Below are 18,003 nucleotides of genomic sequence, written 5' to 3'. Positions count from 1 at the left end.
CACTATATAATGACCTTCTTTGTTTCTCATTACTGTTTTGGCTTAAATTCTATTTTGTCTGATATAAGTATAGCTACCTCTGCTTGTCTGAAAAACTCTCTCTCCTTCAATTCTGAAGGACAACTTTGCCAGGTAATGCATTACCAAGCATTGGTTGGTAGTTTTTTTCTTTTTAATATATCATCCCACTTTTTTTCTGGACTGTAAGGTTTCTGCAGAAAAATCTGCTGATAGTCTTATGGGAGCTCCCTTGTATATAACAAGTTGCTTTTCTCTTGCTGCCTTTATCTATGCTTTGTTTGTCTTAGTTTTGACAGTTTAATTATAATGTGTCTCAGTGTGGGTCTCTTTAGTGTCCCAAAGAGGAGAATTGCAGCCAGCACCTAGATGCAGGCTGATTAGAAGCTGGACCCTCAGGCACCAGCTGGAAAGTATGCAGTCAAACCCCTTCCAGGGAAAGAGTGGGAGATGGACATTTTTGACTGCTTCCTCTACACTGAGCCTTGTGGGGCAGGCGGGGGGTGGTGGGGAAGTAGGCACAGTTCCGTCTTAAAAATTGGGGCACTAGGGGCTTCCCTGGTGGCGCAGTGGTTTGGAATCCGCCTGCCAATGCAGGGGACACGGGTTCGTGTCCCGGTCTGGGAAGATCCCACATGCCGCGGAGCGGCTAGGCCCGTGAGCCACAAGTACTGAGCCTGCGCGTCTGGAGCCTGTGCTCCGCAACGGGAGAGGCCGCGACAGTGAGAGGCCCGCGCACCGCGATGAAGAGTGGCCCCCGCTTGCCACAACTAGAGAAAGCCCTCGCACAGAAACGAAGACCTAACACAGCCAAAAATAAATAAATAAATTTATTTAAAAAAAAAAAAAATTGGGGCACTAGATGTTCAGTCTAAACCCTTCACTGCTTAGGGATAAGCTTAGAGTTGGGAGTTCCCTTCCATTATATGGTGCTGTGCCAGGGGTGGGTTTTATGATGAGACTGTTTCTCAGTCTTTCCTACCCAATTCAATGTGGGTATTTTCTCAGTTGTAGGAGTCATTCAGCTAGTTTCTGGATTTTGCTTAGAGGGAATTACTCCACGTATAGCTGTACATTTGGTGCATCCATAGGAAGAGGGAAATTTAAGCCTCCTTTGTTGTTGTTATCTTGGTCTGGAGTCACTCCAAATATATTTAGCATGAATGAATTGGACAAAAACATTATCTCTTTCAGATTCTAGATACTAATGATGCTTAGTATGTGACTTTAGGCAAAAAGTCAGTTTCCGTTTTGAAGGCAGAATGACCAGGAAAGAGTATTCTACTAATTTTTTAGCGAAGTTCAGTGATGTAAAGACAACTCATCATTAAACACAAATCAGCAATTTTCACTTCACTCATTTACTTTAGACTATGCTTACAATGACATCCATTGAACTTCCCCAAGAACATAGGAGTCATAACTATGCCAGACCAATGATCTATCCAGTTTATAATTCATCTTTAATAGTACAGCAAAAGGATTATTTTTTCAGAGGATGTTGGTTGCTTTCTCTGGTGAAAACCTCCAAACACAGGAGGGTAATGTCTGTTAACTTGCCATAGTAACCTGTTAAGGAGCTGGTACCCAAACATCTACCTATATACTGAACAGATCATTTACTTAATGACAACTTCCAAATCTATCTCCAGTTCTTTTTTCTCTCCTGAACTTCAGACCCAAGTTGGTTTGTGAGTTGCTTAACATGATGGTCCCACAGGTACCTCCAAGTCAACATATCCACCTGAATTAAGCCATAATCTCTCCCCTTTACTCTCATTCCTGGAACTAGTCCTCTTCCTGTCAGTGAATGAATGGCATCCCTCAGACCCACTTACCCAAGCCGGAAAGGGTACAGTCATCCTTATCCTGCCCTTCACTTCAATAACCAATCCTATTGATGCTCCTTGTTCTAGTGCATCTTCATTCTCACAACTACTTAGTATCAGCTCTCATCATCTCTTACTTGGGAGCATTACAGCAATGTGTTTATTGATCTCCCTGACATCCAAATGGCTACCAGCATGATCTTTTGAAAAAACATACCAGTGTTAAGAATTCTATAAGTCAAAGTCTAAATTCCTTATCATTTCATACAAGGCCTTATAAGATCTTTCAGCCTCATCTCTCAGAACTCTCTTCATTTACCCATATATCACTACTAATACACACATCTTTTGCTTTTGAAGCACCAAACATTCCAGTTCCTCAAATCTTTCATTTTGTGTGTCCTGTAAATAGTTCTTTCAGCTTAATGATATACTCTCTTTTTTTTCAACTGACTTCTTTCAGTATTTTTTCTTTATCTTTGATTTTCTATAATTTCAAAATATGCTTAAGTATAGTCTTCTTGGAATTTATGCTGCTCGGTGTTCTCTGAGCTTCCTGGATCTGTGGTTTGGTGTCTGACACTAATTTGGAGAAATTCTCAGTCATAATTGTTTCAAATATTTCTTCTGTTCTTCTCTTGGTATTCACATTATGTGTATGTTACACCTTTTGTATTTGTCCCACAATCCTTGGATGCTCCATTCTGGTTTTTTTTTTTTTTTTCCAATCTTTGTTCTCTTTCCTTTTCAGTTTTGAAGACTTCTATTGATATATCTTCAAGCTAGGAGTTCTTTCCTCAGATGTGTTTAGTCTACTAGTAAGCCATCAAAGACATTCTTTATTTCTGTTACAGTGTTTTTTGATCTGTAGCATTTCTTTTTGGTTCTTTCTTGGGATTCCTATATCTCTGTACTTACATTGCCCATCTGTTCTTGCTTGCTGTCTACTTTATCCATTAGAGCCCTTAGCACATAAATCATAGTTGCTTGAAATTCCCACTCTGATAAATCGAAATCTCTGCCATGTCTGGTTTTGATGCTTGCCCTATCTCCTCAAATTGTGTTTTTTGCCTTTTAGCGGGCCTTGTACTTTCTTCTTGATAACTGGACATGATGTACCCAAAAAAGGAACTGCTGTAAATAGGCCTTAGTAATGTGGTGGTGAGGTGTGGGGGAGGGGAAGCATTCTGTAGTCTTATGATTAGGTCTCAGGCTTTTAGCGAGCCTGTGCCTCTGCACTGTGAACTTCACAAGTGTTTCTCAGTTTTTCCTCCCCCTTTAAGGGGGATAGGATGGCTAGAGTGAGCTTTAGTTGGGTATTTCCCTTCTTCCAGGTCAGGTAGGCTCTGATAATACCCCAGCTGGTTAGGCTCTGGTTAACTAGTTTCTCCTGAGAGCAGGCCTTGTTTAAAAAAAGAGTGCTCTGGTGTATTTCAAAATGGCTCCTTTTCCCCTCCCCCTGCCAGAAGAATGAGGCGGTTTTTGTCTGATATTTACTGTGAGAACTTGGTCTAGCTCCTGGAGGTAAAACTCCCCAAAGTGTAGGGTTGTCCCCTATAACTGGGTCCCCCCGGAGTTTTTAACATCCAGACCTGTCCTCACTGAGGCTCCAGCAATTAGTTTCAGGTTTTCCTGCCCCAGCACAGGATTCTGTGGCAGTTTCCGCTCATGAGTCTGCTCCAGTAAGCTATGTGTTTGCCTGTCTGTCTCTCCAGTCTTCAGGTCAGCAGTTTGCCCTGTGTCTCTTACAGATCCAAGAAGAGTTATTGATTTTTCAGACTGTTCAGTTTTTTTTTCTTGTTGTTAGGATGGAGTGGTGACTTCTGAGCTCCTTACATGCAGAATCAGAAAACTATTCTAATAATATCCCAGAAATTGGTAAACAAGTTCATTTTTACACTATCCGAATGCATCATGATTTTATCAATTCAACTTTATCCACTCTCAGTCTTCATTTCTGTCTGAAGAAGGCTATAAGTTTTTAGCCACTTAGGACCATTGCCATGTCTTCACCTACAACTTATCTATGTTCCAGTTACAATAAATACATCACTTCTGATCAGGGAAACCACCCTCCCTTACTTCCCCTCACCCTCCACTTCTCAGTGCCCCATCAATACAGGTAAAATCTGTCACTTGTCCATGCTAGAGCTAATAGTGAGTATGCATCTAATAAGAGAAAAAAACGGAGATCTAGACCACCGCAAATACCTGTCTCCCTTCTTACACGCTCTATTCAGCATCCGTGTGATTACCCTCAAGACCTTGCTTCTCCCCACTCCCAGAAGACTCCTGAGTGGAGGAGAGCATAAAGGAGAAGGGGTCAGGGATCCCAGTGTTCACTCACCTCCGAAAGAGCTCTCTGCAGCACACATAGATCTCATAGGTTCGATTGGTGAAACTTGTGTTTAGGAAGGAGACACAGTCAGTTTCAGCTCCCCTGGGGACATAGAGGATTCCTGGGTAAAGGAGACAGAGATGCTAAGGGGAAGATTTTACACATGTTCCTTAAGGCTCTTAATTCTTTGGGTATAAATTGAGAACACTGTAGATTTGGTGCCTTTTCTATGCATATGTGAGATGGAGAGTTAAAACAATATTCTGAGACTAAGCTGAGACACTTACCTGCCACACAGGCGCTGATAAGGGATACACAGGCCCCTGTGAAGAGGGCACTGACCACAACCTTGGACAAGTCACTCTTCCGGTGGGGTACCATTGATGCTGCGGACAACACAACAAAATAATTCAATCTCTTCCCCACAAGGCAATTAGGCATACCCCATGAAACCCCACTAGAAGAATGCTGAGGATCAAAATGCAGCAGATGAATAGCATTCTTACCACCAACCACCAGAGGCTGGACAGTGGTACCCTAAGAAGTGTGTATATTCATTAGTCCTATGGGGTCACTAACTTAGACATTCCCCAGGTCAAGGATTGTGTGAAGGATTGTGTGAAGTGTGTGAACCACTATTTAGTGGTTTTGTGAACATTCCCAAGATATATCTGAATTAAGCAAAGCCCTGGGTTGCTCCAGACAGGTGCAAATGCCTTGGGTGTTCACTAACTGAAATCTGCATTCTTAACCTGGACAGAATTAGATGGGCTATTTTGTGCCAGAGAAATAAGGAGGGCAACATTCACCTAAGCCTTAGTCACATGATGCATATCCCACTACTGGATGACAAGCTCACAATCAGATTGTAATCAGGCATCAGAATTAGAATACAGGGACTTCCCTGGTGGCGCAGTGGTTAAGAATCCGCCTGCCAATGTAGGGGACACGGGTTCGAGCCCTGGTCCGGGAAGATCCCACATGTCGCGGAGCAACTAAGCCTGTGCACCGCAACTACTGAACCTGCGCTCTAGAGCCCGGGAGCCACAACTACTGAAGCCCGGGCGCCTACAGCCCATGCTCCGCAACAAAGAGAAGCCACCAAAAGGAGAAGCCCGCGCACCACAACGAAGAGTAGCCCCCGCTCACTGCAACTAGGGAAAGCCCATGTGCGGCAACGAAGACCCAACACAGCCAAAAATAAATAAATAAATATTTTTAAAAAAAGAATTAGAATACAGACAAGTGTTTAACAGAAGGGAAAAAGATAAACTGAAAGGAAATTGTTTCACCTTTAAATTGTTCGATCAGCTACCAAGTAAATCAACTTAATGATTCTAGCCCAGAATATGAGTGCCATAAAATACTGAGCTGAGCTGTATTTTTCTTACACTTTATTTCTCACTTGGATCTTCCAAACTCTTGGAATCCCCTGCCTTCAAGGACAATTCCATTTTCCTCATATTGTTTCCTCCAGCCATCACCATTCAGCAAGATTTTCAGCAATCTAATTGTATCTATGTATGCTTCACATACTCACTCCTCCCACACCTGGTGACTTGTAGCTTTTAATCCAACACTTCACACCACTTGCTCTAATTATCTATCTGCCTTATGTGTCTGCTGCTTTTATTTGGCCTTTGATTCCTTGTGCAATGCCTAATTCTGTGAAGTCAACTGGTGAGCAGCATAATTTCAGAAAGTACCTTCACTACTGAATAAAAAACAAAATACCTTTACTTATATATGCACTATGTCCATTTAATGGCAAAATAAAAATAATATCATTATAGTCTTCCTCATAGGGAAAATAAAAATAAAATTGGTCTTTTGGGCCTCCATTTGAAAGGGAAAAAAATGACAGAAGTTGAGATTGCAAACCCAGCCTGGGCTTCATGCATAGCCAGGTAGCATGATTACCTTAACTCCAAATTAACTGCCACCTGAGAGGCCCATTTCACATCAGCTTCTCTATCTGGTCTCAACTCATACTGAAGCACCAGGACTGCCCACTACAGATGCTGGGAACTGGCTGGCATATTGGGTAGCTGGGAAAATGAATTAACTCACTCAAGCCTCCCAGTGTGATTCCTATGGAACTAAGATTGGCAAATCCACAGAGTGAAAATGTTGTAATGATTTCAGCTCTCACCTAGGGAAAACAAAAATAAATAAGTAAACTCAGTCCTATGTGCACAGTCGTATAATCATGATAGACGTTCCAGAGTACTTAGAACCCCCAATCTTGTGTGTGCTACTCTAAGGAATATGGAAAGGATGCTCAGAAAATAATCGCTTCATGAGTTATTATAGGGATAATGATATGGAACCACCATGGCCTCTTTACCCAATGCTCTTCTTGTTGAAGCCTATGAATTAGGAGAAGGCCTAGGAATGAGGATGATTGAGAGAAAAGAGAGGGAGAGAAAAAAGGAGCTCAGTTTATAGCAATTTAAACTTATAAATGAAGAAGGAGACCTTAGACTATCAGAAATAGTATCCTCCTTGGACTGCCCCAACTGTAAAGGCTCAGCAATTACATTCTAGAGAGAAGTTGGGTCAGAGTGTAGGGGACTAGCACACAGACCTCAGGGCAGCTCAGGCACCGAAGCCAAGCATACTGTTACTCTTGCTTTGTGGTCAGGCCTGGGATCCTGGAAAGGGATCTGTGCATGTTAAACTTTAGTGTAACACTTTTTGTCTGCCTGGACTGTTTATGCTTTTCTAGATTGTCACTTACAGAAATCCACTGTTTCTCGCCTCCAATCCACTCTTCCACTCCAGAGAGACGTTTGTTTTTGTACTGAGACAGTTGCTGATAGGCCACAAACTCATTCGTGAAGAACTTGATCCCCACCATCTCAGCCACCATCGGACAGTCTGCCCACTCGACACCCATCATGAAAACCACGGGCCTTAGGATATAGGAGCAGATGACCTGGGTGAGAGAAAGAGACAGTCAGGAGACAAAGACTTCTCTGGAGCCTTGACTCAGTCTCCTGCACCCTTCTCCTCTCCACGCTCCCTCAGTGCACTGTGGGTCAGGAGGACATGCACAATTCAAGGACTACTTAAACACACCCTAGAGGGACAGCCCAACAAATGGAATCCTTTACCTGAAAAGTGAGCCCCTGTATGTCTACCAGTTCCCCTAGCCAGGAGAGGGTAGCGTTGATGAAGGCCAACACGGCCAAAAAGGCAATCAGGTTGGCTGCTATGTTAGCAGCAAGGCCTATGGCATCTGTGGCTCCATTGCTGGCAGCTTCCAGAACACTCTTCTCCTTCCTGTGGTTATTGGGCATAGGGGAAGAATACGGTGTCTAGAGTAATCTCGGCTCCTCAGAGAAGAGCTGTCCCAGTGTCCCAGCAGTGCAGGAGTGCAACAGGAGAGTGCAAGAACAGCTTGAGGGGTGATGGGGGTTCCTAGTGACCCTTTTTGTGGAAATTACACTGAAGCAGTATCAGATTTAATCGCCATGAAATGGTACTGACACAAAGGACAGAGGATAATGGCATGCAGAAGAGAGAGGCAGGTGGGAGGGTTAAACAAAAGAAAAAAATCAACATGATTATCTAAAGGCAGAGGTAGACAAGAGGGGATATGGAATCATATTATTTCTTCTCCAGAAGACTTGAAGCCTCTGCCACCATAGCACCACTCTTGACTCTGCACCTGACCTCACCATCTCCCAAATTATATGCCTCATTGGACTCACCCACGGGGCAATTTTACCCCCTCCTTATTCTTGAACTTGGACTCCTCCACTTCTGGATATACCAGCTTTGACAAAGCAAGAGCAGAAGGGGCAGCCATCACAGAGGCAGAAATCAAGGATGACGCGTCAATCTGTAAGGCCAGACTTAGGAATGAGCATCTACAGAACCCAGACTTGGGCTCACCCAGGAGTGATCAAACAGACTATGCTTACCCCAAAGGATATGAAGGCTCCCAAGACAGTGCCTGAGATGGTGGCAAACCCTCCAGTCATCACTGCATGGACTTCTGAAAGCGTCATGTCTGCAAGGTATGGACGGATGAGCAGAGGTGCCTCTGTCTATAAAAAAGGAGAAGAGAGTCAGAATCAAGAAGGTGCAGCTCCCCATCCCAGAGTGTCCGCCCCAGCTCCGGGCACACATCCCTCCAGTGTGGGTGCTCTTCCAAAACTAAGCTCTGCTCTTAGGCTCTCCCAGTGTCTGGCTCACCCACTCTGGCACCTAATCATATCCCGGCTAGCACTCTTCTCATGTGTTTTCATATCAGTTTGTCTCATCTATTTAAAATTTAGAATGCTATAGAAGACAAACAGTATATTTCTTTTGAATGTTCTCAATGTCTAAAACTATATACTTGGGAATTCCCTGGTGGTACAGTGGTTGGGACTCCGCGCTTTCACTGCCAAGGTCCGGGATTCGATCCTTGGCTGGGGAACTAGGATCCCACAAGCCATGTGGTGTGGCCCAAACATACAAACAAAAACTATATACTTAGTGAATGACTTTAGTATAGTGTACTTACTGAGTACATATTAATTGCTTAAAAGGTACTCATTAAATGAATTGCAAATAGATGACTGAAGCCCAATGTTGATGAAAGAATCCAAAGAAATAATGTTTGTGAAAATGGTATGAAATTATGAAGACCCAACTATGTAAAATATATCTAGCACTGGGGCTTCCCTGGTGGTGCAGTGGTTGAGAATCTGCCTGCCAATGCAGGGGACACAGGTTCGAGCCCTGGTCTGGGAAGATCCCACATGCCGCGGAGCAACTAGGCCCGTGAGCCACAACTACTGAGCCTGCTCGTCTGGAGCCTGTGCTCCGCAACAAGAGAGGCCGCGATAGTGGGAGGCCCACGCACCGCGATGAAGGGTGGCCCCCGCTTGCCACAACTAGAGAAAGCCCTCGCACAGAAACGAAGACCCAACACAGCCAAAAATAAATAAATACATTAATTAATTAAAAAAATATATATCTAGCATTGACCTAAGAAATACTTATTATTTAATGAGTGACAACTATGTGCCTAGTGCTATATGATATGCTAGGGACACTCCTATGAATAAGGCAAAGTTCCTACTCTTAGGACTTTATAGTCTAGCAGAGGAAACTAAGCTGATTATGGAGAAGTTCAGCAAAATGCATCATGCTATGGTAGAAGTGTACAGAAGTATTCTGAGAACACTTCAAATACCATTAATCAGCCTAGGGCCTTAGGAGAGAAAGACCTCAATACTAATTCCTTGTCAGTTTGACAAGCCATTGTCCCTAACATTGAGTTGATCAGTCAGTAGCATATATTGAACACCTACTCCATACAGACAAATGCATCAAACAAGTATTATGGGGACAAGCTTTGGTTTTAGCCCTGAGCAAGGCAAGCTATTGTCTCCTTAGAGACCCTGGAAAACAAAGGTCACAGGAAGAAACCAGAATATGGAGGAAACATCTTTCATAGCCCCTGAAGGAGGATGACTTGGACCAGGCCATTTCCCTAAATTCCTGTGTAAGGAGTTGGATCTGTGGTTAAGTATGTCCCCATTACATACACCCAAATAAGTATTATTAGGTATGAAAGGTGAAAGCAATGAGCTGAGTTCCAAGTTTTCTTTCATCAGAGTGACTGGCTGCCCATACAGTCTTCATCTATTTGACTTTTCAAAAGGAAAGCATACATTTCTCAAACTGTTCTCTGCCATACTCTCTGTTCCCCAGAGAAAAGATCAGAAGGCCTCAGGGTGCTTACCATACCCACAAAGATGTTTCCTGCCACAGCCAGGGTCTCTGTGGCAGTGGTGCCCATGGTGATTTGCAAAAACCAGGCAATCTAAAGGGATACAAAGATCCAAACCATTAACATTAGCAGAAATCTTGGGGTGTATCCATCAAAACCCCTTCTCCATTATGTTGGTAAGGAAACTAAGGCCTAGAGAAGAAGAGGGACAAGGCCGAGACCACAAACCAAGTTACTAACAGAGCCTGGACCAGAACTCAGGACTCTTGGCTTCCAGAAAAAGTAGATTAAAACTCAGTATGAAATGGCAGTTCAGCCCATTTTTTCTCCCTGCTCTGTCCCTCAGCCTGCCTAGGGCCTGGTCCTGACCATCTGATATCAGGCACGCTTGAAAGAGTTTGCTTTTCACATTGGTTCTAATGCTCTAGATCTGACATATGATCATTTTTTCCCAAAGTAAGTGCCATCTTCATGCCTCTTGATAGATCACAAGACAAAGGCCCACCTCCTGACCATGCAGGAGAATGACTCACCTTCTGAACTACCCACTGCACAAAGCCCAGGTAGTAAAGAATGGACATCACACATCCAAAGAAAAGGATGATCGGTAAGGCCTATAATGAGAATGATGGGGCAACCAGTGAGATACTACACTGAATGTGCAACTGTGTGCCATAAGAAGACAGTGTTTCAGGTCTCTAAGTTAAGTTCTTAGCATCCTAAGCACAGCTGATACAGTATAGATACTCTGGATATTTAAACACAAGCTAGTCTAGGAATAAATTTTAAATGTATTGCAAATCTATTATTTGCAATAATAGAGCCTTCTTCTCCCACCCCTATTTCATTCCAATTTCAGTATGACAATGATCAAAGGGCAAGAGATTAATGCTGCTTCCTATATGGATAAGATCAAATCCTCTTCTTAGGGTCAAATTGGTATACAGACTGGCTGATCTCTTGGACACACATCTTCATCATCTCGCTTTATCCCCCTCACCCTCACTGCCATTGACGCTCATTCTTGCTCATGAAACATATGACCTGAAAAGCGAAGATATCCTTGACCAGCATATCCCCAAAAACAAAACTGGAGCCAGCCACAGTATAGTTGAGGAAAATCTGAAAGAAAAAAAAAGAGAGACAGAACAAGAGTGAAGCCAGAAAGGACACAGGGAAGATAGGATCAGCCTCATGTATGCTGAGGACCTACTGCTGCTACTGAGGTTGCCTCCCTTTGACAGCATGGGAAGCAGCCTAAGTCACTATGAGCTACTCATTGAATGACAGAGGACTCAGCAGTTCTGTTCTCTTTATTTGTATGCTTAGTTGTACCCCAGTATACTCTCTCCTTTCCCACCAGATCACCCACCACCATCACTAACAAGACACAGCCTGATCTCCTCATGCTTTCCCCCAGTCTCCTTTCTCTAGGGTTCTAAAAGACCAGAGCTCTCATATTCAATTTCTCATACCTGAATCTGGTTTCCCAGCCATTGAAATGCATTAAATCCAGGATCAGTTCTGATGACCAAGATCCCAAAGACAAACTGAAGACCTAGGCCCCAAAGCACTGTCCTCCAGGACACCTGGGACCAATAAGAACGTTATTCTAATGTGAGCTCTAAACCCGACTTGTTCATTACCTGGCTGGGGTTTTAAACATGGGTACGTGTACTCTGGAACCAACCTAGCATGTTAACAGTAAATCTGGGGTAAGGTGGAACAGGGAGCAGGGGGAAATAGGGCAGTAGTATATAAAGAGCCACATATGTCTATGTGGTTTTCAAAACTATGTCTACAGGTTAGACCTCACACACAGACACACGCACACAAATATATAAAAGCATCATAAATGAATACTTTAATATTACTATGTACAATGCAAGCTGATTCTCTATTGTATTCTATTTTCTTTCTTTCCTTCTTTATTTTTTGTTTTGTTTGTTTTTTCTTTAACACTGGCCTGGATCCACAAAATTGATATCAAGGCTCACTAATGGGTCACAACCTACAGTTTGAAAATAAATGGTCTAGGGCCTGTGAGAACTTTAAACTTCACTTAGGAGCAAAATTGTCAAAGGGGCAAATTCCAGAGATTGGTAAGAACTTAGTTCTATGCCTTTGTAATCAATACTTGGCTCATGCACTTTGTAATTAGTAACACATGGTCCTTGGCTAGGTATTACTATGCCCACCCTGCAATACCCAAAACTCACTGCACTGTGGTGTTTGGAGCAGGCAAAGAGGATGAGGGTGAACATGCAGATTCCTGTGAAGGAGATCAGCTGCTCTGGCCTTTGGGCTGTGTCTAGAACCAGCCACAGGATAAGGCCAACCAAGAAGACTCCCGTGAACACACTGGAGAGGGAATTTCAAGACCATGTCATCAAATCAGTGAGTGAATAAGAAATCATTAACTTTACCTCTAAAAAATAGAAATTCACCACAAGGATAAATGAAACAACTCAATAGATTAGACACAGAGACATATCTTTAGAATCATTCATCTGGTGGTTTCCCAGTTACCACCTCTTCCCTCCTCTCAACTCTTTTACTCACAGAATGAAGCTGAAAGAGTCCAATCTGAGGACATAAATCTCATGACCTCCTTTTCTTCAAGTTATCATACCAGTAAGATGTGATATAAAGACTTATTCTTTAAGAATGTTCTAATGCATAACCAAAGTATTTTTAAAAGAAGGAGGAAAAGTCCTCCCATGGATCTCCACCCAATTCCAACCACTCCAAGGGCAAGAGTAAACGCTAAGCCACAAATCAACTACTTAGTGCCCTGTGGTACCTTGATGTACCAAACATGCTTGATCAATACATAAACTAGTCTCCTCATGTCTGAGTGTTGGAGTCATTTCAGTTCAAGGGAGAAGAATTAGAAGGTGAATCACATATGAAAAGAAAAGAAAACAAAAAGAGCACATTGTCCGTTGAGATGCCGTAGGAACAACAATGATGACGACAGAAGGGATCACAGGTCAGGGTTGAATTTTGGAGCTGTTCTCACTGTGAACTCAAAGTGAATTAAATCTGGCTTCCATGGATAACTAATAAGAACGTGCTGTATAAAAAATTTAAAAATAAAATTAAAAAAATAAAGTAACATAAAAAATAAATAAATAAATAAATAAATAAATCTGGCTTCCAGAATCCATCCTGTTAATGAAGAAAGTCCTTTCGCTCTATCTCTCCAATGTCAAATAAATCAATGATCCAAAATTTAGGCTGTAGTCTGGTGTGTTTCTCCAAATGAGCGCTGTTGCAAACATCGTGAACAGCTATTTTCCGTGCATCCATTGGACAAAAGGCATAAAAGTGGAACATATAGAGAGTCTGCAAGTTATCCTCTCACCCCAGGCGTGTGATCAAAGGACACGTGCATGCCACAGTTAGTTAGATGAGGTGCGGCTGCTGTAGCATCCAGCTCAGTATACATTGAACAGTGAGTTTGCTCCTTAAGCTCTAGGGAATTATAAGACACCAGTGGGTGCAGGAAGTCTGGAGGACTAAAGGGAAAAAAAGCACAAAAAGTATCCGGGAACTAAGGGAGAAACACATGACCACCAAATCAATATGATAGTTTAATGCTGCTATAAGCCTCTTTGCCTTGATTTCTTCATTGAAGAGGAGTATGGTTTTTCTCATTTCTGATACCAGCCCTGACAATAAACAGACCGAAACTCTTCTCTGAAATGGAACCCCTCTGGCCCCCTAGCAATATTGAGACACGAGGCTATAAGAAACTGGACTAAGTTCAGTGCTCAGACGCCCACTGCTATTTGCTTGCTGAACCTTGGGTTTTTTTTGTTTTTTTTTTAACATTTTTATTGGAGTATAATTGCTTTACAATGGTGTGTTAGTTTCTGCTTTATAACAAAGTGAATCAGTTATACATATACATATATCCCCGTATCTCTTCCCTCTTGAGTCTCCCTCCCTCCCACCCTCCCTATCCCACCCCTCTAGGTGGTCACAAAGCACCGAGCTGATTTCCCTGTGCTATGCGGCTGCTTCCCACTAGCTATCTATTTTACATTTGGTAGTGTATACATGTACATGCCACTCTCTCACTTTGTCCCAGCTTACCCTTCCCCCTCCCCGTGTCCTCAAGTCCATTCTCTAGTAGGTCTGCGTCTTTATTCCCGTCTTGCCCCTAGGTTCTTCATGACCATTATTTATTTAATTTTTTTTTTTTAGATTCCAGCTCTATTTACAATAGCCAGGACATGGAAGCAACCTAAGTGTCCATCAACAGATGAATGGATAAAGAAGATGTGGCACATATATACAATGGAATATTACTCAACCATAAAAAGAAACGAAATTGAGTTATTTGTAGTGAGGTGGATGGACCTAGAGTCTGTCATACAGAGTGAAGTAAGTCAGAAGGAGAAAAACAAATACCGTATGAGCCTTGGTTTTGTAAAGTATAGGGGAGGGTCTGAGAGACAGCTCAGGAACCGTCAAAGGAGGAAAAGGGTAATGGACTGGGATTTAAGACAAGTTGTGGGATGAGGGATATTGAGATTCTTATCTTACCATTTCATCCAAAGCTTCAGGCAGGAGTTTTCAAGGGGCTTCAGACATCTCGTTAATTTTTCACCAAAGAACCTTTTCAGAAAGCGGTGAACCAGGACTAAAAGCACCAAACAGGTGAGGACGAACAAGGCCAGTGCCCTATGGAAATTCAAGATGCAAGCTGCCAGGAAGTAGGCAGCATAAGCTAAAAAGAGAAAGTACAGAGTAAGGATCAGCAAGGCAGAGCCCCCTAGGACCAAATGAAGATTTAGTCATGAATGTCTGGGACTTAAGGCAGGTAAAACCCTCCAGCGACCTTACCACCCAGCCCTGTCAGACTGAGCTGCAATTCTCAAGGCCAGGATAGATGGCTAACTGTTTTCTTGGGAGATCCCAAGGAGGAAACAACTTAGTTTGAATGTTGCATATTTTCACTTGTCCCTGATAAAATCTCATTCCCTTCTATTTTATCTGATATTCTCTTTCTATCCCTGGAAGTGGATTTGATCAGCACCCACCTTTATACTCTTAAAAAGTCATCTTTTCTCAGAACTTTATAACCCCAGTCATTTTAACCTTTCCTCTTCAGCAGAACCATGTAAACAAGGCTACTACTAGGAGGTACAGCCATATGGTTCTCATTCCATGGCCCCTTGACTCACCCCAAAATATAACTTTTGTTCTCACTACCCCAGCTGCCTCTAATATTCACATCAAAGTCCCATACGTCACTGATGGTATATTTTAAGTAAAGGTTTGCTATCTACTTTTTTTTTGGTCATGCCCCGCAGCTTGCAGGATCTTAGTTCCCCAATCAGGGATCGAACCCGGGCCCCAACATTGAAAGCACTGAGTCCTAACCACTGGACTGCCAGGGAATTCCCAAGAGGTTTGCTGTCTTTTAAAAATATGTTATATCATTGATCTCACCAGTAAACCAGCAAATAAGTAACATACTATAGGCTTCTTTCACAGACTTCAAGAACCATGCCCCTCATCTAATCAAGATATTAAAAAAGAGACAAGCCCAGATTCTCTTACATATTTAAGTCTATCAAATAGTACATTTTGAAAAATAGCTTATTCTCAGAAGTGTAACTTACTTATTCCTAGAAGTGAAACTCTATAAATTACAGCTCACCTACAAGTAATTAAGATCTTCACATCACATAGCCCTTTAGATCAACTTGTGAATAAAGCTGCTTTCCATCTAGTAATAGTCTTGACACAAGGTCACATTTCTAAAACGACTGTGTCTCTCACTTCCGTGGATCCTCAATACCTTACCCAAACACAACAGGCTCAGCAGGATCTTCTTGAACAAGCCAGCATGTGTCTTACAGAAACTTCTTGCCCTGGTGAAAGGCTGTAGGTTCCTCCTGATGAGAATCCAAAGGTAAGATCCAAAAATTATTCCATCCCGTTTATATCAATTCCCAGAACTTAGATTGCCTGGCCAGAGGAAGAGTTTTCTCTTAATGAAATTCATCCTGGGGAAGTTCGGTAGTGTTCTAGCGATGCCAAAAAGGCCAGGTCAACCTTGCCAATGGGCAGCAGGTCAGAACACTCCTACCCAACCTGGACTAGCAATATCCTCAGTAATTTCCTACCACAGAAGGGAACACTGGTCACATCAGGGAGAGACTACCGGGACCTACTCCTTCCTGTTCCCTAGGGACGAGGGATTGCTCAGCTTCCAGATGCAGAAAAGGGCCTATTCTTCTGAGAGAAAATAAAAATCACATAAACCCATAACCCTGAACAGTCAATCAGATATGCATTGACAGACTGGATGGAAAACACTACCACCCTCAAGAATCCCTGGGTGAGAGGGCCTGAGAGAAGGTACCCAGCAAGTAGAACTTTTCAAGTTTAATTTATCAAACATTTATCTAGTGCTTTCTATGTGCTGAACTCTTTCTAAAAAGTTTAAAAGTACTAACTCATTGACTCCTAATAAGAACTCTTGAGATGGCTACTATTATCATTCCCATTTTACAGATGTAGAAACTGGAAAACAGGGAAGTACCTTTCCCAAGGTCATGGAAGTTGTAAGGAGCATAGACAGAATGTAAACTCAGGCAGTCTGGCTTCAGAATCTGAGCTCTTAACCATCTTCCTTTGCTGCGTCTTACCTAGGCCCCAGGCTCACCTGTCTCTGCCACTTTTAAATGTCCTCAGCACACTGAAGTCATATGAACAAAAAGCTCTAATTTCCAAACTCTCAGACGCTCCAAAGAAGATGAGCCCAGCAAGAAGGTCCCAGTTGGCCATCATGCTGAGGCAGGACAGCTTAGCCAGGGCTGGGACCAACCACTAGCTCCAAATGCCCTGGGGACTTAGCTCACAGATTTCCATGGCTCTTTCTCCATTGTTACCTCTCCCATCTAACACACTCCCTCTTCTTTATACAAAGCCTTCCTTTTCACTCCTCTCTCCTTCCCCTTATTTCTTCTTTCTTCAGGGAGTCCAACCCTGTGTTAGTTGAGTAGAGGGTGTATTATCAGATACAGGTGATCTGAGAAAGGAGAAAACATTCTTTATCACCACCTGACTTATCAATTCAAGAGGACACTTTAGGATCTCAAGAACTCTGCTACCTTTCCATGCTTAATAGAGAAAGTAGTGAGTAAAAAGCATTGCTTAGAGGTGTCAGTGTACCTGAAGGATGTCAATATCTTTGGAATATCATTTGCAAAGTATATCAAGGAACTAATGTAATTTCAATCCTAGACTTCCCATGTGTGCCAGATACCTTTGGTTTGCTCCTCCAGATCCACTCTCCATCTTGCTCTGTGCCCTGGGATTCTAACCCATGTGGACTGCAGCAGTGGGATTACATAACCCTCTGGATTATCTAGTTGGGTTCTACCAAGAGGACCCAAAAGGAGATCAGAGTGTATGAAAAGAATGAGGTCAGCATATTGAAGTCTTCTTTATCTGACTCTCCTTCTGGGTTCTCTTATATCTTGTCCCTTTGGGCCTAGGAATAGTAACTGTTCATTGCTTCTAGCCTCAGGTTCTTGCACTATTGTTCCTTGTGATTCCACTACATCTTGCACACATCCCTGTAATGGTCTCTCTGTAAATAAACCCCCTCTGTAAATAAACCCTTCTCTAATTATCCTAATTTAAGTATTCTGTCTGTTCCTGTTAGGACCCAAACGGATCTATTAGGTGAAGCTGATTTAAAATCATACCTAATCAAATGCCAGTTCAGCAAAGCCATTGCAGAATTAGAGGGGACACTCACTAGTCCAGGATAAATATAAACCACATACCTAGAAAAGATTTCTGCCATTACCTCATGACCACATTCAACCATTCCCTGGGAACTAAAGATCAGTGGGTACTACCAGAAGTCTGAAGAACACTCATTTCTGTAAAACCCATGAACAACCTGATCCTAGCATACCAATTTACAACTGGACATCTGCTTTAAAAAATTAAAATAAAAAAAATCATACAGGACATTCCAAGGAAAAGAGAATATATGTTCTCAGACCCTTTTAAACCAACTGAGAAGCAGTGCATAGAGGTATGTGCACGGGTGT

The 18,003-nt window shown here is 42.6% G+C and overlaps 1 protein-coding gene across 21 annotated transcripts in view; it reads right to left on the bottom strand.

The window, feature by feature from the left end:
* SLC28A2 (solute carrier family 28 member 2) overlaps nucleotides 1–18,003 on the bottom strand; it is a 95,831-nt gene that overhangs the window by 10,775 nt on the left and 67,053 nt on the right. For 19 of the 21 annotated variants that reach the window (XM_068550846.1, XM_068550789.1, XM_068550869.1 and 16 more), the window contains 14 exons: nucleotides 15,737–15,828; nucleotides 14,471–14,654; nucleotides 12,136–12,277; nucleotides 11,392–11,505; nucleotides 10,961–11,038; nucleotides 10,450–10,530; nucleotides 9,929–10,009; nucleotides 8,115–8,240; nucleotides 7,902–8,032; nucleotides 7,302–7,470; nucleotides 6,926–7,123; nucleotides 6,256–6,337; nucleotides 4,473–4,571; nucleotides 4,195–4,306 (listed from right to left, as the gene is read on the bottom strand). In XM_068550846.1, the coding sequence (XP_068406947.1) occupies nucleotides 4,195–4,306; nucleotides 4,473–4,571; nucleotides 6,256–6,337; nucleotides 6,926–7,123; nucleotides 7,302–7,470; nucleotides 7,902–8,032; nucleotides 8,115–8,240; nucleotides 9,929–10,009; nucleotides 10,450–10,530; nucleotides 10,961–11,038; nucleotides 11,392–11,505; nucleotides 12,136–12,277; nucleotides 14,471–14,654; nucleotides 15,737–15,828 (1,689 nt within the window). The remainder of the gene's footprint in view (nucleotides 1–4,194; nucleotides 4,307–4,472; nucleotides 4,572–6,255; nucleotides 6,338–6,925; nucleotides 7,124–7,301; nucleotides 7,471–7,901; nucleotides 8,033–8,114; nucleotides 8,241–9,928; nucleotides 10,010–10,449; nucleotides 10,531–10,960; nucleotides 11,039–11,391; nucleotides 11,506–12,135; nucleotides 12,278–14,470; nucleotides 14,655–15,736; nucleotides 15,829–18,003) is intronic. The other 2 variants (XM_068550864.1, XM_068550861.1) reach the window with 2 other exon arrangements.

Source organism: Eschrichtius robustus, chromosome 1 (assembly GCF_028021215.1).
Source record: "Eschrichtius robustus isolate mEscRob2 chromosome 1, mEscRob2.pri, whole genome shotgun sequence".
Classification (NCBI taxonomy): domain Eukaryota; kingdom Metazoa; phylum Chordata; class Mammalia; order Artiodactyla; family Eschrichtiidae; genus Eschrichtius; species Eschrichtius robustus.
Note: the sequence above shows the minus strand (reverse complement) of the source record. Positions and strands in the feature narration are given on the sequence as shown.